The following is a 25,421-nucleotide window of genomic DNA, read 5'->3' as shown; positions in this document are numbered from 1 at the left end:
AAACCTCAAATGGGGTCATGAAGAGTTGGACATGGCTGAAACAACCGAGCAACAAGAAGGGAACTGCACAGTGTAGTTGAAAAGACCCCCTGAACTTGAAGTCACAGGATCATAGATGTAGAGATGGAAGAGATCTCTAAGGCCCTTATTTTCCTTCACCAGTAAAATAACTGAGGCCTCACCTTTATAGCTTTATGGTGAGGAGCAAATGAGAAAATGTGTACACAGCACTCTGAACACTTTAAAGGGATAGACAAATGTCAGTTGTCATTAGGAATAACTAGATCACTGCAGGTTAGGGTTAGAAATATTACTCAGATAAGAGCAAATAAATTTAAACAGAGGGGAGATGGAGCCAGGCCAAGAAGACCAATTAAGAGGCTATTTAAATAAATAGCCTAGAAGAGATTCTAAAACAACGTTACAGTGGACAGTGAGAGAAGGGAGACAGTATAAGATATTGCAGAGAGATAGAATTGCCAAGACTAGCCATGTCAAAAATAAATGAACAAAAGGTAATGTTATCAAAAGAAACGTGTTAAAAGGAAGGGCAGGGCAGGTTGGGAATGGGGAGGAGAGAAAAACGGTGATTTCAGCTTTGGATACTTTGAACTTAAAATACCAACTGGATAGCCAGGTGAAGATGTCCAGGAGTCAGCTGGAAAAACTGGCCTAGGGCCTGGGAAGATGCCAAAGGTAGGAATAAAGTTTTGGGATTCCATCTGCATAGAGGTGATGGTGGCAGATCCCTGGTCACAAGCTGAAGCCGAGTACAAGATGAGTTTTTCTCAGGCACAACCTATAAAACTAATCCCAGTCACAGACCTAGCCCTATTCCTGACCACTGACTCACAGACTTGGCAACACACTGATCCCTTAATCTTGCCCCTAACTGAGCCCTAACTGTAGCCACAGGCTGAATGGAACGCCTAGATACTGACTCAGCTTGAAAAGCATCCAGAAATTTAGACTAAATCTCAACCACAGCCTCTTAGCCTCCACGCAAAGTGATCTCTAACCCAGAGTCAATTTGCTTCACTAGAGGGATCCCTCTCTTTGGTTACAGAATCACCTGGAAATTTGGCCACACTATTTCATTCTTTGCTAATCTTATCCATGGATTGAGCCTTAAACATGACTGAAGGCTGAGCTCTAATTTTGTCCTCAGTTGCAGCCCTAACTTCTCATTCACAGACTGAGCCCCAACTCCTCAGTAGAATAATCCAATCCCCTAACACCAATGAATGATTTAACCAGATCAAGCCTACAAACCTGACTAACTCAAGTCAATCAAATAACTGCTTATTAAGCATACTCTGTAGGCATACTTTTGTCCAAAGACAAAAACAGGCCTCAAGGAATTTACATTCTACCAAGGGGATATGGCACATGCCCAGAGAAGTGTGCCATGATAAAGAAGCTAAATAATACTTAGGTCTCTTCTGAGGATGGGAATGCGTAATTTGAATTAGACAGTGGTCTGTGTTCTCTAGAGGAAAGGAGACAGGGAAGTCGCATATACAGGAAGTCTTTTGCTCATGCCTTTACATCCCCAGCCCCTTCCAGTGTGTGCCTGGCACATTGTTGAGTGGAAAACAGCTATTTTCTTTTCCACCTATATGTCCAATAAACAATGTGGCCATTACAAACAATTGTTTTGAATATGAAAAGTTGTTCATACAAAGAGGAAATTCCAGATTCAGGGTAGGGGCAAAAGTCATGGGTTTCATATTTTCTTGTAATATTTCATTTTCATCCCTTAGCTTAAGTTTCAAACTGGATCAGTCTGGGTTTTTATTTGATCATTTGGAACCAGAAGCTGCCATAGGAGGGAGAGTAATATCAGCGTGTTTGAACTGAGTACCTTCTGATAGCCAGTGAAGGAATGAGTTGGGTGGTGATGGGATCAAAAACACAAGTAGAGGGGACAGCAGTGGGAAGAAAGTCTACCACTTTCTCTGAGACAGAAGGAGAGAAAAAAATAATGCATGAAGACAGAAAAGGCTTTCAGATGTAGAGTAGGTGGTATTGGGGACATTAACATAGGCAATACACATCTTCACAGAAAATGCCTCTGCTAAGAGGAATCCTGGAGAGGGTAAGATAGAGCGTTTAAGGCAAGGAAAAAGTTTGGAACAGCCACTGTGAGGAGTATAACAGAGAGTCAGTCAGAGGAAAATATCTGGATTGCTCAATAGCCTGGTTGAGGTCCAATAACATGAATCTGGAGAGGGCCAAGTCAGTATTGGCTGTATAATTTTGTCTAACTGCATTCCACAGCTCATGAATAAGATCAGAAGGAGGATATTGAGAGTGACCTAGAGTAGATGATTGCCAAGGCTTGACTAGCAGAAAAACAAGGGGTACCAGAGCCAGAAGTAGAACCCAACACTTTGTTGCAGTCATTAATGACGGGATAAGACCAAGGGCAGAAAAGTGAGATAAGAACAGAGATGATGGACTGTGAAAATATGGAGGAATTCAAGGTCTGGAGGTCATGATGTGGATAATGAATATATTTAAGAGAAGTGAAGTAGAAGGAGAGAGAGAAAGATAGGAAATTATGATCAGAGAAGAGAATTTCAGAGTTCAAGATTGTGGAGATAGCACAGTGGTGGGATGATGCCAAACTATGAGGTATGACTAACCCTCTGAGTGTCTGGGGTGAAGTGGAGCTGAAGGTCAAGGGAGCTGAGGAGGTTGATTAACTGGAAGGATAGGATATTCCAGAGGATATCTATATGTGTTGAAGTCACCAAGGATGACAGCAGGACTTGCGATGGTGTCAGTAATGCAAGGCTGATAGAAAAAAAAAAAAAGGAAAGTTAACTGGAGTCCAGTAGATGGCAACAGCCAAGATTCAATCCACAGAATTAGCCTGAACACTGGCCATAGATCATAGGATTATAGGTGTAGAGGTAAAAGAGATCCCAGGGATCTTTGGCCCAACCCTCTCATTTTACAGATAAGAAAACTGAAGCCCATAGAGGTTAAGTGATCTAACCAAGGTTAGATCCCAGCAGGGCTGGGATTCAAACCCAGGTCCTCTCACTCAAATCCAGAATATTTCCTACTTCAACAGAATGGAGCTACTCATATGCACAGAATAAGCCCTTTCATCGATGTGATCCCCAAATTGGGCAAAAAACAGATCCATTACTCAGCTACCACTTGGCCTGCAAACAAAAGCTACAGACTTCTCTTGGCACAAAGGGGTCTGTGTATCCCCCTATTGTGAGGGTGCCAGTGACAAGCACCACAGTTCTGTTTAACCACTTAACACTGATTTCGAAAAATGCTATTTAATTTGAAGATGTAGCCAGAACAAGCACAGAAACACTTCCCCAAATAGCTTGGAAGGGAATATCCTTTTCCCTTATACCACCTTTAAGGTGGGAATGGAGAGATAGGAAGGATGAAGGAGGAACTGGGTTCAATTTGGTTCAAAACTTATATAGCATTAGTCCCGCTAAGTTTGTGTCCAAAGGCAGCATCTCTTCCAGTTTCCCATGGGCAGAGAACTCAAAGGTTTTCCCGAAGATTGTTTCTTGTTCCTTAGGGCATTAATACTAGGCTGGCTGCAACACTGAGTCTGGGCTACGCCGCTCCATTTCCTTTGGCTCAAGAAACTCCCAAGGTCAGAGACTCCATTCCCTTCACTAGATGCCATGAAGGAAGGAATCACCAAGAACTCCAAGAACAGAATGGAACAAAAAGACCACCACTGAATCTAATAGGTTTTTCTGAATGTCTCCCCAGCCAGTCAAAGAGCCTTTTCTTCAACATGTTGACCAAACCAGTTACTGAATGTCCATAGATGCTCCATATTCTCTAAGGCACCGTCCTCACATGTTATCAATCTCCCAGAAGCAGCTTCTAAGTGACCTCCATGTAGAGAGATGTCATCTCAGGTAGTCTAGGCATGCACCTGACACCCAATACAATTGTATATATTTGTGTCTACTTTATCTCTGTATCTGTTGTTCTCCCACCCTGCTCCATCCTCAACCCCTACATAAACTCTCTGAGGGCAAGAACTGATTTTTCATTTCATCTTTGTATCCTCAGCAGCTAGTTCAGTGCCCTGTACATAGTAGGTGCTTAATAAAATTGATTTACCTAATAAAATGAAATAATATGTGTCAGGTGATTTGCAAACCTTAAAGCACTTTACAAACATTAGCTATTGTTATGGTTGTTGTTAAGAGATGCTAGTTGAATTGCATTGAAATGAATCCCTAGCTGCAACCAGGAGCCCTAGGGTCATCTGTCTACAAGTGAGAAGCAGGGCTAAAGCATGAGACAAAATGAAAACTCTTTAGGAAGCAAGACTCATGCCTGCCTCCTACACATAGTGAAAGCATGATCCTGAGCAAATCATTTAACCTTTTGGTGCTCTTGACTGACCTCTGGTTCTATAAGTTAGTGGGTCCAAGGACCTGCCCTGAGAGACTGAACATTTACACTCACGATTACTCACATAGATGAACTCATAGGTTTTGAACAAAAAAAAATGTCCAAACAAAACCCACAAACAAGAATGGTCACTGTCCTCAAGAAATTTACATTCTACTGGTGAATTATATGACAGCAGAAAATTTCTCTTCTAGAGCACGGACACCTGGGCCATGCTCTCATGTTTCTCTTCTGGAGCACATCCACATTTAGAAAAAAAAAAACTATCTGGTCAGTCCTCCTGCATTTGTTTACCCCTAGGTCATCTATCTCAATAATGGAATCTGTTCTCAAAGATTTACTGGGATTGGGAAACAAAAGATAAATCCACAACCTTCATTTAACACACCATTCTAATCAATAAGCTGTGCTTTCTCTTACAGAAAGAAGTGGGTTTTGTGACAGAAAGAGTTTCTTAATAGTTCAGGGACGATTTTCACTTGATTGTTTGCAGCTTGAGTCCACAAGGTTAAAGTGGGGCATGACTGTAATCAGATCCACTCTTTTGGAAACTTTATTGACCACTGGTAACACTGCGAATTGATCTAACTGTTCTGGAAAACAATGTGGAATTATGCAAGAAAGTTACTAAATTATTTATTCCCTATGACCCAACAATCACATGACTAGGCAGCCTGAATAAGTCAATGACAGAAAGGACTCATATGTACAAAAGTATTCATATCAGCACTATTTATAATAGCAAAATGCTGGAAATAAACTGTGCCCAACAACTGGGGAATGGCTGAACAAATCGTGGCATACAAATGGAACAGAATATTACCATGTTGAAAGGAATGACAACTATGAAGAATTCAGGGAAACATGAGAAGACCAATACGAAGTAAAGAAGAGTTAAGAAAGCAAAGACAAAAGAACAATGTTCACAATGATTATGACAAAGTAAATGAATATATAACTTATGGCCCTTCACCCCAAATGCTGAGCTAACATAGATTGGGCGCGATTTTGGAGGTAATGCTCCTGAATCATAACTCTCTGTTTCATTTTTGCCTTATCCAGAATTTTCACCACAGATTTCAGAATGTAGCTCATGTCTAGGTCTCCACAGATACAGCTTAAAGGTTCTTCCACTCCCACACAAACACTCAAGGTAACAATGTATAGCACTGCCTCTAGGATGCTCCACCAACTTCTCCTTACACTTGTGGATTAGGTCCCCAGAGGGACATTTACTCTCAGGGCTCCAGAGTGTATACCATAGCAATACTTCTTGAAAAAATATAGCCCATGAGCCCCCACTGGTGTACTTGCTATTAATAATCAACCTGTAGATTAATTAGCTCTTACAAAGGCATTTACTCAAATGGCATAGTAAGAACAATAGTCATAAAACATCCTCCCACAAACATGGGATGTATTCTCCCACTAATACATGTATCTGTGGGGAAAGTGTGCATATACTTAAAGGACAATGGTAGTATGGTACATATGTAGGAATGTGCCAAGGCAAATAAGGTTTGCTCAGCTAGGCTTACTCCTCACAGGACATAGCATCTCCGCTGGATAGATTAAACTGATTATTCCCTGAACTTGCTTCTGTATGCACTACCTTCACTTACCTTCAACTTAAGGGTCACCTGTAATCCTTACCTGGGTCCAATGATGCATTTTCAGAAGAAGCAGAGATTTTGGCATAAGACTGTCATTTCTTTCCAGTTCTGCCCTTAGTTCCTGAGGTCTGAGGTTTGTCAATTTCCAGAGAGCAGGTGGGAGAGTAAGAACTGGTTTTTCTTTGTGAGATACCTCACCCTAACTTACATTGACCATATAGTACATTTCTCAGTTGCCAGTCATAACCAGGCAATGGCTATTTGTCCAATATTCACCAGTAGTTCTGGGGATTCTAGAGTTATTGCTGTTTTTAACTCTCAGGATACCGTTGGTCTATGCAAGTGCTAGCTGTGAAAGAACCTAAGCAATCTGTGTTCTGGGGGTAAATTCATTATCTCTACTGGCCTTTTCATATGCAAATGAGTGACTTAATGTTTCTCTTTAGGAAGTACGAATAAATCAACTCAAAAGTTCTGCATCCTTTACAAGGTCTAGAACAGTGATTGGGGGGGGTCTAAGAGATCAAAACTATTTTCATAATAATACTAAGACACTTCAACTTATAATGAATAATTGATTTGATAATGTAGATTGATAGATATAATGTAATTGATAGATATATAAAGGGGAGGGCCTCGATAATTTTTAAGAATGTAAAAGGTCCTGAATCCAAAAAGTATGAGAACTGCTTGCAAAGAATGATCACTCATATCTAGCCTCATGCTCTACAAAGAGCAAATGTCATCTGAGCAAGACATACACCTGTACATATGTTTGTGTAATTTGTCTCTTAAGACCTTGCAACCTGAAAATTTATTAGTCTGAAGGGGGCACACCCTTATAAATTAATATGAAATACAGAACTGCCTTTATTCTACTCCACTAAAAAAGCAAAACAAAATGTAGGACTTGTAGTGGTTCACAAAGTGTCAATACAATTGTCCTCTCTCTGGTGAATCCCCATCCACTTCCCTTGCCCCACTTTTTCCTCTGCTTCCAAACACCCCTTAGGTGTAATCTTCCACAATTACACAGTAAGCTCCTGGAGGGCAGGTATTTGTTTCCTCAGGGATAACACAGAGCCCAGTGCACAGTAAGGATACTGGACTTGGAGTCAGAAAGACCTGAGTTCTAATTTTGCCTCAGGTACTTACTATATGCATGATCTCAGCAAGTCACTTAACCTCTCAGCCTTGGTTTCCTCTTCTGCAAAACGGGAATAATTTTAGCACCTCATAGGGTTATTTTGAGGATCAAATGAGATAAGTGTAAAGCACTCTATAAATGCTAGCTATTATTATTAATAAATACTATATCTATACTAAATTAATTTGTTCAGTCATGTCTGACTCTTTGTGACCCCATTTGGGGTTTTCTTGGCAAGGATACTGTAGCGATTTGTCATTTCTTTATCCAGTTCATTTTACAGATGAGGAAACTGAGGCAAACAGGGTTAAGTAACTTGTTCAGGGTCACACAGCTTGTCTGAGGCTGAATTTGAACACAGGTCTTCCTGACTCCAGGCCTCACATCACCTAGCTGCCACTTAAATTAACTACAATATATGAAGTATCAGCATTTTTTTTTGAACCAGTTCCTCTAAACCTCCACCAGGGTTCTTCCATCCATTCATTCTCAACCAATTGTCTTCATATATGGCTACAGTCAGTCTGTACCCACTTCTTCCTCCTGATTCTGATTTTTTTCATTTTTTGTTTTTATAAAGGTCTTTTCAGATTTGTTGGATTTATTGCAACATTTCTTTCTTTTTAGCTTACAACATTTAGTTCCACAAACTTTTGAGTTTTAAGTTTTCTCCCTCTTTCCCCTCCCCAAGATAGCATGCAATCTGATATAGGCTCTACATATATTTTCATATTAAACATATTTTCACATTAGTCAATAACATAGTGTTTTCTTACATTAATTTATCACAATTTATTCAGCCATTGTCCTATCGTTAGACATTTCAGTTATTTCTAGTTTTTTGCACTTACTAATGTTATGAAAATCTTTGAACAGATAACACTCTTTAGGCATCTGTTCATTTAATCACCATTTATTAGATGTCTACCACATGGGAAGTGCTGTTTGGTACTGGGAGAAATGAAAATGTGAATAAAACATAGTTTCTACCCTCATGAAGTTTATAATCTAAGGAGGAAGTTGTGACATAGACTGAAACTGACAGTAACTTTACAAGAGTATCCTAAGCATAAAGTAACTATAGTTCAAAACAATGCATTAAGAGCCTTTGAAAAGTACAGAATGTTTTGTGAGGGTCAGGAAAGGAAACAGAATTTGTTTCCTGAATTCAATTTCCTTAAAAAACTTTTATAAATTACACTGGCAAAATGATCCCTGGTGACTGAGCCTACACTGCCAAGGACACAAAAAACCTTTCCACATGCTCTTAGAGTTGGAGTTCTAAGTGTGAAGGAGGGAAGGTCAGTGGCCAAGAAGTCAAGTAAGGACCCGGACGCACCTGGGTAAGGGGAAATTAAGCTAGAAGAGGTTTTCTCTTAGGTGCTTTTCTTTTCTCACCTACTCCTAGGCTTCAATGATCATTTTAAAGCTAATAACCCCCTTCACCCCCAACTTCTACCAGGAGCTCAATTCTCATTTCTAACGGCCTGGCAGGCCTCACCACTTGGCTGACCTACCATCCCCTTAAATTCAATGTATCTAAAACCAATCCCATCACCTTCCCCTCAAACCTTACCTCTTCCTAACTTTTCTATTTCTTTTAATGGCACCACTATCTTCTCAGAATCTCAGGTTTCTAGTTATGGTTTTGACTCTTCCTTCTTTTTCACCCCCACATCCAATCAATTGTAATCTCATTTTTTCTAAGTTAAGATCATAGGGTCATAGATTTAGAGCCAGAAGTAACCTCATAATGTCTTGTAGCCTTCCTCCTTTCTTCATTCTCAATGTAAGCACCCTAGTTCCAACTCTTGTCTCTTCTAGACTACTGAAATAGCCTTCTAATTATTTTTCTTGCCTCCAGTCTATCTCCCCTTCTCCAATTCATCCCCCACTCTAGGGCCGGAGTAATTTTCCCCCTGAATCTCTACAATCATGTCATTTCTTCATTAAGAAAGCATCAGTAGCTTGCTATTGCATTCCAAACAAAGTATAAACTCTTGACTGACATTTAAGGTCCTCTACAAATTAACTCCAACCTATCTTTCCAACTTAAGTTTATGTTATTCTGTTTCTACTTAGTTTATGTTACAACCAAACCAGTATTTTCCTTTACTTGCTTTCATCCTAAAGTCTTCCATCTCCATCCTTTTCCTCATGAACCGCCTCCCCATTCTCTTCCATACCTTATCATTAAATCTCTCCTTTCCTTTGAGAAATAATCCGGATGCCACCTCTTCTCCATGCTCTCAGGTTAAAGTGACCTCCTTGTCCTCTTCCTCAAATTTCTCATAGCCAGTCACCTGGCACATAGCATTTTGCCAGGATCACCCCTCTGTACTTATCTCTCTCTTGTATCATGGTTATTTTTTCTAGGTGACTTTCCCCTTCCTTTAATTAGATTGTCAGTTTCTTGAAGGGAGAGTCTGAGTCTATTCAGCAAACTCAATTCAACAAACACTAATTAAACGAATTGTGTTCACAGCACCAGGGAAACAAAAGAAAATTTCCCTGCCCTCGAGCAGCTCCCCTTCCACAATAGCCTATCTATGCAGGGGCAGCTCAGAGCACCAGCAAGGTAGGTAGATGGGGTAACTGAAGGTGGCAAGTTAGGTCATGAACTCTCAAGTTCAAAACTGGCCTCAGGCACTTTGTGACCCTGTGACCCCGGGCAAGTTACTTAACCTCTGACTGCCACAGTTTCCTCATCTCTAAAACTGGGATAATAATAGCACCTACCTCTCTGGATTGTAGGATCCAGTGAGATAGTATTGCAAACCTTAACATTGCAAACTTTGTGAACCTTAAAGCACTATATGAATACCAGCTATTATTAATATTAGGCAAGGCCTTGTAGGCTGTTAAATTAAGGAGAAACATCATGGAATTTTACAGATTCTGAAATGGGGCAGACAGTTTCAGCTCCTGAAAGCAACGTGCCCTGACAGAGGAGGTGCAGTTAGCCCTGGATTTGGAGTCCAAACCCCTGGGCAAAAATCCCTACCCTTAGACTATCTGTGTAATCCTGGACAAGCCGTTATCTCTCGGTATGCCTCAATTTCCTCAACTGTAAAAGGGAGGGTATTAGACTAGATGACCTCTAAGGTCTCTTCCAGCTGGAAGTATATTCTAGAATTTTGATCGTGAGTTCTTTTCCTTTCTCACTTCTCAACCGCTTCACTACTCCGGGTCCATCACCCTCATTCACCTTTTCCTCCCCCTCCCCCACCACTGTACGTGGTCTTCTCTCTTTAGACTGTAAGCTCCTTGAGGGCAGATACTGTCTTTTTTTCCCGCATTTGCATCCCCAGCGTTCAGCCCAGTGCCTGGCACATTGTAAATGTTTGGGTATTGACTCCTGGGACTACATTTCCCAGAGTGCTCAGGGCCACTCGGCCACCTAGCCCATTTGACAGCTGGTCCCGCCAGTGGAAAGGGAAGGTTTCTCGACGTGAAGACTGGGTGGCCAATGGCCGGAGGGCAAGGGCGGGCATTCCTGACACCGCAACCTGCGTACAACTCCTAGTTTTTGTCCAGAGTGGCCTGGCCCGAGCCGGGCGGGGCGGTCAGGACTTTCTCGGCTCCGGGGAAATTTCCCTTCCTTCTCCATCCCGGGTCGGGCCTGGCCCTGCCCCGGGGGTGGTGAGTGGATTCGGGCTCCGGAGAGAGGGCTCGGGGATGGGCATAGGCTCTGAGGGACAATAAGGCCTCGGGGTGGGAGCAAAGGGGAGGAAGGGGGGGTGCCTGCGCATGCGTGGACTCTGAGTGAAGGCCGACCCCACTCCCCCTCCCCCCTGCCTGGGATTCCCCAGGGACTGGCTAGTGCGTGTCATTCCTCCCGGGACTGGGCACTGGCCTAGGTGTGATCACAGAGCATGCTGGGAGCCAGAGGCCTCCCAGGAGCTCTCCCGGGACCACAATTCCCAGCATCCTCCGCGCCGTTGGCCCGCCCCACAGGCTTCTTTAACAACCATCTGGACCAATGGAGAAAGCAGCTGTAACACGCGGAGACGTTAAACCAATGGCAAGAGAGCGGGGGTGGGCGCTTTACGTCAGACTCTTTCCCTAAGTCCAGTGTGGGCTCGCCCCAAACCGGGTGGCGGCCGGCTGGAGTCTCTGGGCTCCGGTCCCCCGGCTCAGGCCCCTGGCTAACATTCCTTCCTCTGGCTGGGCCGGCCCGGGGGCGGTGAGTGGATGGCTGTGGGCCTGGGGAGGTCAGCGCTGGGGAGGTTGCTGGCGGCTCGTACTGGAAACTTGGGGAAGCAGGTGGGTGGTCTGGGCAGAGGACGCCTCCCCACTCCAGTCAGACGAGCAGCTGACATGTGTGCAGAACGTTGAGGACAGGGGCAAGGGGCGGGCGGTACCGCCCCCACCTTGCGCAGGAGGAAACTGACAGCCCGACTCCAGGAAGGGTCTTCCCCAAGGTCACATGGCTTGGAAGCTGCAGAGCCCCTCCTGGCATCTTACTCAATCAGCAAGCAATTATTTAGCGCCTACTGTGTGCCAGGCACTGGGCTAGGAGCTGAGGGACAGGTACCGAGAATGAAAGAATCTCTGCTCACAAGGAGCTCGTCTTCTAATAGGTGGCTAGTATGTACATATCTTAATATATACAGCATAAATAAAAATTATAATAGCTGGCATTTCATAGAGTGCTGTAAGGTTTGCAAAGCCCGTATATATTGTATTATCCTATTTGATCCTCGCAACAATGGGAAGTAGGTGCCGTTGTTAATCCCATTTTACAGATGAGGAAACTGAGGCAGACAACGATCCTGCGGTGATGCTGCTACTGTGACAGCATTTGAACTCAGAGATTTCTGACTCCAGTGCTCCCTCCATTGTGCTGCGTAGCAGCCTTTGTATAAATATAAAGTGATAAATATAAATACAAAGTAGTTAAAGAGAAGGTAATTTTGGGTGAGAGGGAGGGTGCTAGCTATTGGGGGCTAGGGAGGAGGAATGGTGATTAAAAAATCCTTTATGAAGAAGATGCCATCTTAAAGGAAGAAACGACTGAAGTAGGGGTAAGGAAGGAATGGCTGCTTGGGAGAGGGAGTGTCTGGTCTCAGAGAGGGAGGGAGAGCAATGTCCAGTGAGGCTGGACAGGTAGGTTGAAGCCAGGTTGCGAAGGACTTTAAAAGTCAGAGGAGTTGATATCCTAGAAGCAACAGGAGGTCACTGAAATTGTTCACATGGGGAATTGTGTGAGGTATGGATTTGAGGAGGGTCATTTTAGAAGCAGTGTGTAGGATGGGGAATGGTAAGAGTCTTGAGACAGATATTCTCGTTTTAATAATCTAAGAAAAAGATAAACCACCAAAAACTAAGGTGGTAGCCAAGTGTGTGGAAAGAAAGGGCCTGGATATAAAGATAGAAAGGATGAGATTTAATAAGATTTGATTGGAGAGGGAGGGGTCCGTGTCCAGCCAGGATAATGCTTTGGTTAGGAACCTGGGAGACTAGAAGGATAGTAATACCTTTAGCAGAAATAGTAAAGTTTGGAGGAGAAGAGAGTTTCAGGGAAAGAGAACAAGTTCCGTTTTGGACCTATTTAGTTTAAAAGCTGTCTCATTGCTTCCCAGAGAACTGTGACCTCTAATTTTCTGCCCCCTACCCCCGGTAAAACCACCCCAGTTTCTTTAACTTTTTTTTCCACCCTTTCAGGCATGTACACTGTATATGCAATCTTTATATTTTAAAAGTTTGTCAAGGGAAAGTGATTTAGTTCTCAAGAGGGTGTCTAAGGGTAAAAAATGTGTATATTCCTCAGGCCTTGCAGGCTGTACTCCAATTAATACCAGACTCCCATTCGATCTTTACACAGGGGGACTTAGAGTAATAGAATGTCACAGCTGGAAGGATCTAGAGAGATCAGTTCAGTTCAACAAATACCTCTTCAATACCTACTGTGGGCAAGATACTGTACCAGGAACTGGGGATACAAAGACAGATGTGACAGACTGGTTTTCGGCTTCCATGGGCAGGGAGCAGGCAGGTATACAAATGACTTCTCTGACAGAAGGGAGACTGAGACACTTGTAGAGAAGAGTTATGGGCGAATTACTATAAGATATTGGAGCAGAGGATGGGAGATCAAGTGAGAGGGGTATAGAGTGGTACGAGGTGGATCAGTGGCCTGTTTATTTTTAACATGAGGTAATTGAGGTTTAGAAAGTGAAGTAACTCGTCCAAGGTCATACATTTAGTGAGCTCGCTGCAGTTTGAACTAAAACTCAGGTTTCCTGACTCCCATCCTAGTGCCTGTTCTGTGTGAGAGATCACCATTCTTTTTTAAAATAAATTAATTTTTAGTATTTTATTTTCCCCCAGTTACATGTAAAAGCAGTCTTTAACATTTGTTTTTAAAACTTTGATTTCCATATTCTCTCCCTTCTTCCTCCCCTCCCCAGCATTGAGAAGACAAGTAATTCCATATTGGTTATACGTGGATCACCATTTTTTAAGGGAGAAAATCCCCTTTGGATAATAGTCTTAAACATCTATATTTACTATATTTATATTTATATATACACACACATGTATGTGTATGTCTCAGAAATGCAGTCTGTCTGCATACCAATTGATGCCAGAAAGATCTGTGTCATTTTATACGTCTTTATTTAATGTAATTTATAGTACATTTCATCCCACAAAAAGAGCATGTGGTTATTTATCTTCAGAAGGCCTTGGTTATAATGTACATGTGGTTTAGAAACTGGAGGGAGAGCCCCTGAGATTCTAGATTATATATACCACTTTAGTAGTGTAAGTTTGTTAGAATAACCATTAGTCCCCTTTGAAGGCAGTCTGGTCCTGAGGATTGAAATCTGGGAACAAAGACTGAAATAGGAGGGGGAGCAGTAAAGGAAGGATAGCCATAGCAAGGATGAAAGAGAAGATGCTCGAGGGGGTCCTGTATGATGTGTTGGAGAGGAGGTTTGGTCTGGAAGTATTTGAGTGCCCACCCACTATGTGCCAGGTGATGGCCATACAGAAGCAAAATGACACTGTCCTTGGCCTCAAGGAACCTAAACTCTACAGGGGGATACAAATATTCACAAATAAGTAAATGCATAATATGTATAAAATATATACATTGTGCCTGGAGGTGATGGGAGAGGGGCGACCTACAATCGGAGGAGTCCATAAAGGCCTGTCGAAGGTATTGGGCTGAGCCTTGAAAGGAACCAGGGAAGGAGAGAGTCTATTCTAAGGGCTGGGGCTGAAGCTGAGGCTGAGACCTCCTATCCACCCAAATAAAGTGCCACGCACTTTGCTAAGTGCTTTAGACACAAAGAGATGCAAAAACAGTCTTGGTCCTCCAGAGTTTACAATCTAAATAGAAGAGGCCACATACAAATAACTAAGTACTAGGTTCTATATTGAGTGTATGGAAGGTAATTTTTGATGGGAAGCACCTTCAATGAGAGAGGAAGGTGGGCTTTGAGCTGAGCCTTGAAAGAAGGCCCACAAGCCTGATGAGGGAGCACATTCCTGAAATGGGGGGACAGTCATTGAAAAAGGACTGAGAAGCGTGTACCAGGGACAGCCAGAATGTAGATGTGTTGCTAGATAAGTACTTAGAAGGGAGTGAAGTATAAGACTAGAAAGATAGGAAGGAGCCAGACTGTGAAGGACTTCGAGTGCCAAACAGCATTTTATATATGATCCTGGAGGTAATAGAGAGCCAGCAGAATTTATTGACAGGGGAGTGATCTGGTTGATACTGTGCTTTAAGAAAATCACTTTGGCAGCTAGATAGAGAATGGATTGGAGTGAGACACACTGACAGGCAAACAGAAAGGGAGAAATTTGAGGCAGCGAGAGCAACCAGAAGCTTAGAGCAAAAATCCAGGCTTGAGGTATAAGGGTCTATACCAGTGTGGTGGCTGCAAAAGTGAAGAGATGGGCACATGTAAAAGATGTGAAAGTAGAAATGACAGAATTTGGTCACAGATTGGATATGTGAATTGAGTTTATGACCCTGCTTAACTGGGAGGGTGTTGGTGCTCTGAACACTTAAGAGGGAGGTTCAGAAGAGGGAAGCATTTGGGGGAAAGATAAGGAGTTCTCTTTTGAGCATGTTGAATTCCCAGTGATTCTGTTTTGGGCAGAAGCAGGAGGTGGATTACATATGAGGAACTGCAAGTAAGTCATTTTGGGGGGAGCATATGTGTAGTAGGTGAGGGAGGGGGAGTAATGTGTGGAGCCAGATTGTGAAGGGCTTTAAATGCCAAACTGAGGTTTCTATGTTTTATCCTAAAGGCACTGGCTAGCCACTGAAGCTTCTTGAGCGCAAGAGTGACAAGTTTAGGCCTGTGCTTTGGTAATCACCATTTGTTCTGTGTGGAGAATGAATTGAGAGGAAAGAATCTGAATGCAGGGAATCTAATTGTGAGGCTCTTGAAATAGTCCACATGGAGATCATGAGAGCACTTGCTGGGATTGTTGCGTATGAGAAAGACGGGGGTGGTGATGAAGAATAGTGAAGAAGTAGATTTGGCAACCGATTGTGGTTAGTGGATGTGATAATGAGTGAGAATTAAGAGCTGGAGATGACTTCTGGGTTTTACAACTAGTTAAGCACGAGAACATTGTACCTCGTGGGCAGGTAGAGGTGTGTCCCTGTCTTCAGATGTGGCTGAGGCGGGTGATTTGTTTTCCTTGACTATTCTTGTTCATGAAGCACTTAGCATAGTACCTGGCATCTATTAGGCTCTAAATAAATTCTTACTGATTGATTACAAGGAAAGAGGTGGAGGGGGTGTTGAATGTGATAAAGGTGTTTAAAACAGAAAAGGAGCAATGAAGCATTTATCGAGTTTACAGGAAAAAAAAGTTGAAAAGGGCCCCCAGAGCCAATTAAAAATTTTACTACTTAAATTTAATATGCACTTTCAAAAATTGCACATCACAAATGTTTACAGTTTTATGTGCAATCTTTGATTTCTCGTTTTCTGGGGGTTTTTTTGTTCAATGATTAACTTAATAAAAATGAAAAATTTTGAAAAAGAATACTTGTACTCTTGATAGAAATAGGTAAGTCAGGGAAGGTTGAGGTTAGAGGGGAAGATAATGAATTCTATTTGGATCATATCGACTTTAAGATGGCTATGGAATATCTAGGGGGAGATGTCAAGTGGACGGGAACTCAGGAAGGATCTGGAGTCATCTACATAGAGAGAGTCCACGGGAGCTAAAAAAGCACAGGATGGAGCCCCAAGGTTAAGGCTCTGAGCTTAACCTCTCTTTGTGCCCTGGACTCCTTGGGCAGTCAGGTGAAACCTATGCACCCTTTCTCAGGATAATGTTTTTAAATGCATAAAATAAAAATTGTAGAATTATAGAGGAAACCGATTATATATATTGAAATAAAGATGTTATTTTTTCCAATCCAAGTTCCTGGCTTCCTTAAAATCTATCCACAGACTCCTGGGGCGGCGGGGGGAATGATGTCCATTACCCCAAGTTAAAAACTCCTGCTCTAAAACATCTAGGTGAGAAAAAATGTATCAGTTTATGGATGTATTAAGAGTTAATGATATGGTGACAATCTTCTGGAGAGTAGAATAATAGTTCTAGGGCTGGGAAGGACTTTAGACCAGCTAATACAACCCCCTCATTTTTAAAAGGAGGTCCAGACAGGAGAATCTTTGTACAAGGTCACAGGAGTAATAAATAGAGACAGGATTCACACCCAAGTTGCCTTACTCCAACTTCTGTTGCTTCCTACACCAGGCTGCCTCCTTGTGGTCATGCTGACTACGTTCCTGTGCAAGCTCTTGGAAGGCACGGACCATCTTTACACTCCTTTGTATTTCCCACATAATTCCTTAAATACTTGAATGACAGATTCAACTGATAGACAGCTGTGATTCCCTAAAGCATTCTGTTTTCCCTAAAATAACTTTTGCCCTCTCTCTACTAGGCTTGTCCCCATCATTGGCTGAGTTTCGTCCCTAAATGAACTTTCTAGTTTCCCTCCATTGAATTTCACCCTTTTTTTTTAAAGATCGTTTTTGCCAGTGCATAAAGATGACTTTAAATTTCTGACATCAGTAAAGCTACAGAATAGAATGGTTCTCTGGGAAGATTCCTTTTGGAACACCACTGGATTTGTCCCTGCAGATCGATTCCAAACCATTGATGACCCTTGGGGTATACGTTTAGAGTGAGCTTGTATATAAATCTGACATAATAGTAGGTATGCAGTTAAAACTGTGTTTTCCTAGCTTGTAGATGAGTATGTAGTGAGATAGAATAAAAGGTTTTCTTGAAATTAAGATTACCCCATGAATAAATGAACGAAAAAAATGTTTATTAATCCTTTCATATGTGTCAAGTACTGTGCTAAATACTGATACAAATAAGAAAATTAAGACTTGAGTCCCTGTTTTAAAACATCTGACTTGATTGTTCCTTACAGAATTCATATTAACAACTGTCCAAATCCTGTGCTAGGGGACATTTGGAGCCTTTTGCCCTGATGAAGAAGTTGGGCAAGGAAAAATTTATGATGAAAAATCTAGCAGTTAAGGCTAGGAAACGTGAAGTCATACCTTTAATGGAATAAACATTTGAGAACTTACCAACCTAACTGTACCACAAAAAGTGGCTGGTGCTACTACCATCACACCTATGGCATGAGCAGCACTGCATGTCAGAAAACATAGAATATGTCGGAAAATAACAATAATAATATTAATGACAGTTAACATTTATGGTGCTACTACTACATGCCAAGAACTGTGCTAAGCAGTTTACAAATATGATGTCATTGGAACCTCATTAGCTTGTGAAGTCAGTGCTATTATTATCCCCATTTATGCTCCAGGCAACTGAGGCAAACAGGTTCAGTGACTTGCCCAGGGTCACACAGCTAAGTCTCTTGAGGTCCCATTTGAACTCAGTTCTTCCTGACTCCAGGCCCAGCGCTCTCTCTGCTGTGCTACTCAGCAGCCATCCAAGCTGGAAAAGGTACTGGACTTGGCATTAGAAACCCTGGGTTCTGACCCAGCTTTGTCACTTGTTTACTCTGGGACGTTGAACAAGTCGCTTCCCCTCAGGTTCCTCGTCTTCAGAATGAGAGGGTTAGATGAGGTGTTCTCTCAAGGTCCATCACAGCCCTAAAAGTCTGGGACTCTGAGTCAGTATCCAGGAAGAAGCAGATACTCAGTTCAAATCTCCTGTTTTAGGGATTGATGACGCTGGATCATGTGGCTGGGGACGTCCGGGAGGAGTGGGTTGTCTGGACCCTGCCCAGAGAATCCTCTTCAGGGTTGCCATCCGGCAGGGTTAGAAGAATGGGCTCTCAATGGGTAAGGATTTCTGTTTTTCCTTTAGAGTCAAAGGTTAAATGCAGTTAGAAGATCCATTTCCCTAAGTGGTTTAGGGATACTGGTCATTGATTCCCAGATTTGGTGTGAGTTGTTGTCTTTTAATTCCCGCATCCTTATAGCTCTTCCCCTTACAGAGAAAACCCAGATATCAAACATAATAATCACTTCCCAGGCTGAAGTCTTTCCTGAGGGTCTCTTCCACGGACACAAGCAGAACCTTAGTGCTAGAATTTTCACTCATACCCAAATTCTGTTACTTAAGAAAAAGAAAAAGTGGAAATATCTTCAGCTTGTCGCGTCAGTCTGTCCTTTCTTCATTTGGACTGGGAGAAGCCACAAACATTGTTACCCTCTAGCAGTTTAGTTTATCTGACAGAGAAGGAAACAAGGCCTGAGTTTGAGACGCAAAACCAATAATCAGCACAAACCAATAATTCATGTCTATTTTCATGAATAGGATTTCCAGACCCACCGTGATCTCCCAGCTTGAGCAGAAAGAAGAACCATGGGTCCTAGATCTCCAGAGCTTGGAAGAGGGGGCGATCCTGAGAGAAGCTCACACAGGTGAGAAATGAGCAAAAGCCTAAGAGGAAGAAAGAACTTTGTTCATGTTAAGGACTTGGGAAGCTTCACCCCTTCATCTTGGCTGCATTACCACCAATTTAATCTAGCAATAGATTCATTATCTGAATGAGCAAAGTCATTTTTAAATTGACCATTCAGCATTTTACATTGTCTTTCAGTCTTCAAGAGGCTGTGGTGGATGGACAATCTAGACTTGAAGCCAAGAAGGCCTGGTTTCAAGTCTCACCTCGGACACAGTGTCTGTGTGATCCTGGGCAATCACTTAACCTGTCAGTGCTCTAGGCACAGTAAGATGCAGAGGAAGTGCCAACGTGCCATAGAAGAGAGAGTTTCCTCACTGGAGAGGTTTTCATACCAATGGAATTAGAGGGCCAAGCCTTATTGTAGTAACTTAAGTCTGACTGATTTTGCCCAAATTGAACACCTAAAAAGTTTTAGTGTCATTTTAAACTTAAACAACTTCAGAAGCATAAATGCTCCAAACTTAGAAAAAAATTTTTGAAAGGGTAATTATTTAAAATTTTAAAATGTATGTTATCTTACTGGAATTCAAAATAACCACTGTTTTGGGCTATATGTGGCTTGTCAATATTCAAACTTTGTAAAAACTTATTAGCTGTTGCTCAGTGATTGAAAGGATAGAATTAGTAATGCTAGCCTTAAGATCACCCAGAGAACGAGGTTTTGACCCAGAAGAAAAAAAAATCTGTTGGAGGTGGATCTAGTGACATAAGTGGCCAAGAAAGGGAACCTCCTCTACCAATCCACTGATCTCAGAAAATGTTACCAGTAACTGTCCCACAAATAATGCACGATGACAGGGTTCCCTCTTTTGTTAAAATTAAACTTCAAAATTTATGATTCAAAATTCACAAAACTAAATAAATGTAAAAGAAATGTAAATAATTACATTTTCAAAGGATGTTTTCTGTAAGTTTGTAGCATTTTTTCTTTGGAAGTTATTAAAGCTAACACTACACTAAGACCATGTATTATTAAAGGGAATCAAGATAATGTCTCAAGTTAAATTTTTAGTTGATTTTGTCTGACTGCCTACCGCAGAAAACCTGGCCATCAGTTGATCATGTTCTATAGTTTTTGAAATGAATTTTATTGGAATTTGCTGCAAAGATATACATGTCACAGAAACAGCAGTTTTAACAATTTCTCTTCATCTCTGTATTTCCTTTCTTAGTGAAAAAGGAAATCGATGATTATCTATTATCTCTTTTCACTTTTTCAGACTTTGAGAACCAGGTGGAAAAGCTGAACCAGCAAGTTTCTGAGGCAACAGAACAATTTGGGTCATCTTCAGGACGGCCCCAAAAAGATATTTCTCAGAATCCTGATTGGGAAGTAAACTGGGAAAGGGAACATGTATTAGAAAGACAACATGGAACTCTCACAGGAGAGGGACAAAGGGAACTCCTTTCAAAGGAGAGACATTTAAGTAAGCTCTTAGGTAGATATGTAGGTGAAAAACCCAATGTGTGTGCTGAATGTGGAAAAAGCTTTAACCAGACTTCTTATCTTATGAGACACCTAAGAACCCATACTGGAGAGAGGCCATATAAGTGTCTTGTATGTGGGAAAGCCTTCAAACAGAGCTCAGACCTTGTCACTCACCGTCGAACACACACTGGAGAGAAACCTTACAAATGTAATGGGTGCGAAAAAAGCTTCGGTGACAGCTCAACTCTCATCAAGCATCAGAGGACCCACACAGGCGAGAGACCATATGAGTGCCCAGACTGTGGGAAGACCTTCAGTCGGAAGCCACACCTTATCATGCACCAAAGAACCCACACAGGAGAGAAGCCCTATAAATGTCTTGAATGTCAAAAAAGCTTTAGTCGGAGTTCAAATTTCATTACCCATCAAAGGATCCATACAGGAGAGAAACCCTATACCTGTAATGACTGTGGGGAAAGGTTTAGCCAGAGCTCAGATTTGGTTAAACACCAAAGAACCCACACAGGAGAACGACCTTATAAATGTCCTGAGTGTGGGAAAGGCTTCCGAGACAGTTCCCATTTTGTAGCGCACATGAGCACACATTCAGGAGAGAGACCCTTTAGCTGTCCTGAGTGTGATAAAAGTTTCAGTCAGAGTTCTCACCTTGTCACCCACCAGAGAACACACACTGGGGAGAGACCTTATAAGTGTGATGATTGTGGGAAAGGATTCACTGACAGTTCTGCCCTCATTAAGCACCAACGGATCCACACAGGTGAAAGACCCTATAAATGTGGGGAATGTGGGAAGAGCTTCAATCAGAGTTCACATTTTATTACCCATCAGAGAATCCATTTGGGGGAGAGACCTTATAAATGCCCAGACTGTGGCAAGAGCTTTAACCAGCGTTCACACTTCATAACACACCAGAGGACACACACAGGTGAAAAACCCTTTCAGTGTACCAAGTGTGAGAAGAGCTTTCGGCAGAAGGCACATCTTTTATCCCATCAAAACACCCACTTAAGTAATACCCTTTAGTTTATCCACTTCTCTTTGTCCACCTCTGTTAACCATCTAGTGAATAACTTCTACTCCCCCAAACAGAAATCCGAGAACCGGTCATGACGATTTTTCCATAGCCTGTCCCAATTGCCTATTCCTCAGATTGGAGAGGATAACTCTCAAATAATGCCTCATGTTATTTTGCACAGAGAGGATAGGCAGAAGTGATTGGATGCTGATGCACAGTGCGTGGCACATAGACGTCTAATTAATAAATGCTTGCTGATTGATACTCTAGAGGCATAGTACACACTTACCAAAAGAGGCAAGGAGTAGGTGTGGACTAGCTAAATTATTATTAGTCTAGGGCCATGGCCTTTAAAAAGTTAGTGTGTATTTCAAAAGGGGCTTAGTTGAAAGCAAACAAGAAATTGGATAAAGCTGGAGAAGGGTATTATTGTTCATATTTTCCCAGCATCACTCAGCTGTGTCATGACAAAAGAAAGCATGGTGGGTTGAAAAGATAAGGTGCAGGCTGGAAGGCTTTTTTAGAAGCTTTTTGCAAAGCTTAACTAAATCTGGTCCTTATTGGACTGTTAAAAGCCAGGGACTCTTCCCAAGTTGATCATAGTTTGCTCTTCTCATTTTCTGAGGCATATAGACTGTTCAGCATACCAAAGGCACTTGGAAGAGGACTTGTAGTTTGGTGGAATTTAAATCCTCGGAAGGGCTAAGTGATAACGGGACTCAGTATCTCCATGACAACGAATGGGAAATGAGAGCCAATTTCCTCAATCTGCTGGGAGGTTGGTTCTTAACACCAATAATTGTGTGCTTGTGTAACCCTAAGTCACAGATTCTATGCATTTTTGTGTCCTACTCTATTTAACAGGAATAAATTCCTTAAGTCTTAAGAATGCTTTTCTCTGGGTTCTGACCACCACCTCATTAGGTATCTGTTTCTTTTGCAAGAAGCAACTTTTAGATGATGAAACAAAGACTTGGAAAAGCTTGGTGATTCCTTCACAATCTCAGAGTTGGGATGGATTGAAATCATTCAAGGAGGAAGTCTACTCCTGAAAACATCTTTAAAAAGTAGCCATCCTCTGCTCAGAGATCTGAAGCAATGGCTAATCTGCGTCTTGAGGTAGTCAGTTCCATTTTGGGACTGCTCTAATTGTTAGGAAGTTTTTCCTCGTGTCAAGCCAAAGTCTGTCTTTCTGCAACTTCTGCTATTCACTCTTAATTTTGATTTCTGAGACTAAGGAGAACAAGTTCATTTATTTCCTGTAATATCCCATAAAATGTGTGAAGTTGTCTTTTATAATCTGCTGTCTTCTCTTTTCCAGGGTAAATAGTCTTGATTCCTCCAGTCCATCTTTGCATGGTATAATCTCTAGTCTCAACATCCTAGTCATCTTCCACAAGGCACACTACAGTTTGTCAGTGTCTTTCCTAAAATGGGGAATTGCACACAGAATTCCAAATATAATCTGAGCAGGGCAGAGTACAGCAAGACTATGACTTTTCTCATTCTGGCCATGATGCTTCTCAGTGCAGCCTATGATGAAATATCACACTTGACTAATTCAACTTATAGCCATCTGAAATCCCCAGATCTTTTCCATGTGAATGCTCCATGCTTCCTTTATTTTTCAAACCTGTATTGAAATTTACATGTATGTCAATTTTTAGTGGATAAGGTATTCCATCTGCAAATTGGAACCTATCCCCACTTCATTCTGTGTGATCCTTGGCTATATTCTTATCTATATATTCTCCATAGAGGACACATCTAACGTATTGGAAACTTTCTTTCTCTAGGTCTTTTTATATTGTATGTATTCTTTCCTGTAACAGCATGCCTGGCTCATATCCTCTCTCCCCATGCATATGGTATCATCAAGGATGATACCATGTCATCTTTGATGACACTTACTGAGTGTGGATCATCATTGGAACTATGATGCAGCTTGTTCATGCCTACCACTTGTCTCATTTTTTTCCTTTGGCTCACCTGTGACTTTGATTGACAAAGACTGTGGTCTTCTAAGAGACAGAGCAATAGTGCATTGCTGGCAGACTTTTGAAAAGATGGATCTTTGCTCTGGGGAACAGCATAGAATTATTGAAAGACTACAAAATTTTTCAACTGCAATTTGGCCCACTGTCTTCTGTTTAATTCTGGTCCCTTCACTGCCCATCTTCAATATGTGTTCCAAATAAGTGTACTGATGGGCTTGCCATTCAGCTATGTCTCTATTGGAGCAATGGGCATTGTTTATCTATTAATTTATGTGGATTGTTAGGCTGATCATGAATCTTATTGAGGAGGTCCTGAAATATTCTGCAAATTGATTCAAGTAGAACAATACCCTCTTTATATAGGAGCGTCTGTAGACTTTGCCACCTCTAGAGAATCACCCTTCCATTTAGATCTTGTTCATGACATTCTTCATGACTGTGGAAAATACCATTGGCAAGCATTTTATACTTTACATGACAGTAAGATCCTTGACAGAGCAGTCTGATTTCACCCTAAGTGTGAGAGATTCCCTAGAGGTGAACCTTTAGGGAGGCATTGGCTCTAAGAGGTCAAATTCTTTTTATAAAATTAACTAGTAGTAGAATCTGAAGATTAAGGTATACATTCAGTCGCTTATGTGACTTCAAGGATGGGATCTGCTAGTTTGACTTTTAAATTCAGCCCATTGTTCTAGCCTGTTGAGACTTTTACATAGCCTGATTTCATCATCCGGCGTGTTCACTGCCCCTTCTGGGTCATCTGTGACCTTGATAGCATTTGATAAGTTGACTACCTTGACTTTCATCCAAGTCATTCATAAAAATATGAAAGAGTACAGGGCCAAGAACAGATCTCATCCTCCAAGTCGACGTCCCATTAATGAGTATAGTTCACTCATTAAATCACTTCCAAACCCAGTCATACTGTAAGCTAACATATCTTTGTACCTATGTCCACAGACACAGTGTGAGGGGTTGTTAAATACTTTGCTAAAAATACTGGCATATTGTGGTTTTGTTCCCTGAAATATTAGTCTAGGAGTCCTGTCAAAAAACAGCTTTGCAAGAATCCATGCAAATGTATTTTTACCAGCTCTTGTTTGGCAAACAAGACCCCATAATTCCTTTTAGAGAAAAATGTAGAGAAAGCCAGATCCTGACTTGAGATACTATCTTCCCAACCAGCCCTTCACTCTTGAAATCCCCTTTTTCTCTTTTGGCCTTCAGTTAACCATGGTAGCACAGCATGGAGAACCCCTAAGAGCTTTAGTTTCATCCCTGTGATTCACAACTTCTGTCAATGTTTCCTCTGTTCTTTCTGATGAAAGAATTAGTCCCCAGAAGTGACTAGTCTTCACTGTGCCTAGCAAGTTTGGGGAGAGTCTTCATGGCATTCTGAATATATAGCCCTGGAGAAGCAATGGGCCTGTTTGTTAATATTAGGTCAACAAATAGTTTTGTTGGTACTTCCTAGTGTCCTTAGCAGTCACCACTGCAAGTCTCTTCCCATAACCACTACTGCATGACCTTTTACGTACTGGCAACCCGAGAGCCACAATTTTATTTTGGGGAGCAGGAAGAGGTGCTTCCTCTTCAGAGGGTCCAATCTTACCCTTGATTTTAAGAGCTTCATCCCTGTTATTTAGTGCCAAACGTTCAGTAGTCCTCTTTCCCTTCCCTCTCTAGCACATTCCAATCTCCCTACATATTAGCCTTCCTCTTTGTTTCTTCACACTTTATTTCTCTTGAAAAATCTCTTTCAAAGAAGATTTCATTTTCTCAGTAACAAGAATACAGGGGCATTCCACCAGCCCTTTTATCTTGTGTAAAAGG

General features: G+C 41.7%; 1 protein-coding gene across 2 annotated transcripts; it reads left to right on the top strand.

The window, feature by feature from the left end:
- Positions 1 to 10,689: 10,689 nt before the first annotated feature.
- On the top strand, positions 10,690 to 23,114 carry ZNF774 (zinc finger protein 774). 2 transcript variants are annotated; one of them, XM_036736447.1, is made up of 4 exons: positions 10,690 to 10,818; positions 18,375 to 18,497; positions 18,976 to 19,082; positions 20,347 to 23,114. In XM_036736447.1, the coding sequence occupies exons 2-4, from the start codon at positions 18,394 to 18,396 to the stop codon at positions 21,597 to 21,599; spliced, it is 1,464 nt and encodes a 487-aa protein (XP_036592342.1). In that variant the 5' UTR covers positions 10,690 to 10,818; positions 18,375 to 18,393; the 3' UTR covers positions 21,600 to 23,114. The 2 variants fall into 2 exon arrangements, with proteins under 2 accessions (XP_036592342.1, XP_036592341.1); XM_036736446.1 differs by lacking the exon at positions 10,690 to 10,818 and adding an exon at positions 11,250 to 11,362.
- Positions 23,115 to 25,421: the final 2,307 nt, after the last annotated feature.

This window comes from Trichosurus vulpecula, chromosome 8, assembly GCF_011100635.1.
Source record: "Trichosurus vulpecula isolate mTriVul1 chromosome 8, mTriVul1.pri, whole genome shotgun sequence".
In the NCBI taxonomy this organism is placed as follows: domain Eukaryota; kingdom Metazoa; phylum Chordata; class Mammalia; order Diprotodontia; family Phalangeridae; genus Trichosurus; species Trichosurus vulpecula.
The sequence above is the reverse complement of the archived record's forward strand: the minus strand, read 5'-3'. Positions and strand labels throughout refer to the sequence as shown.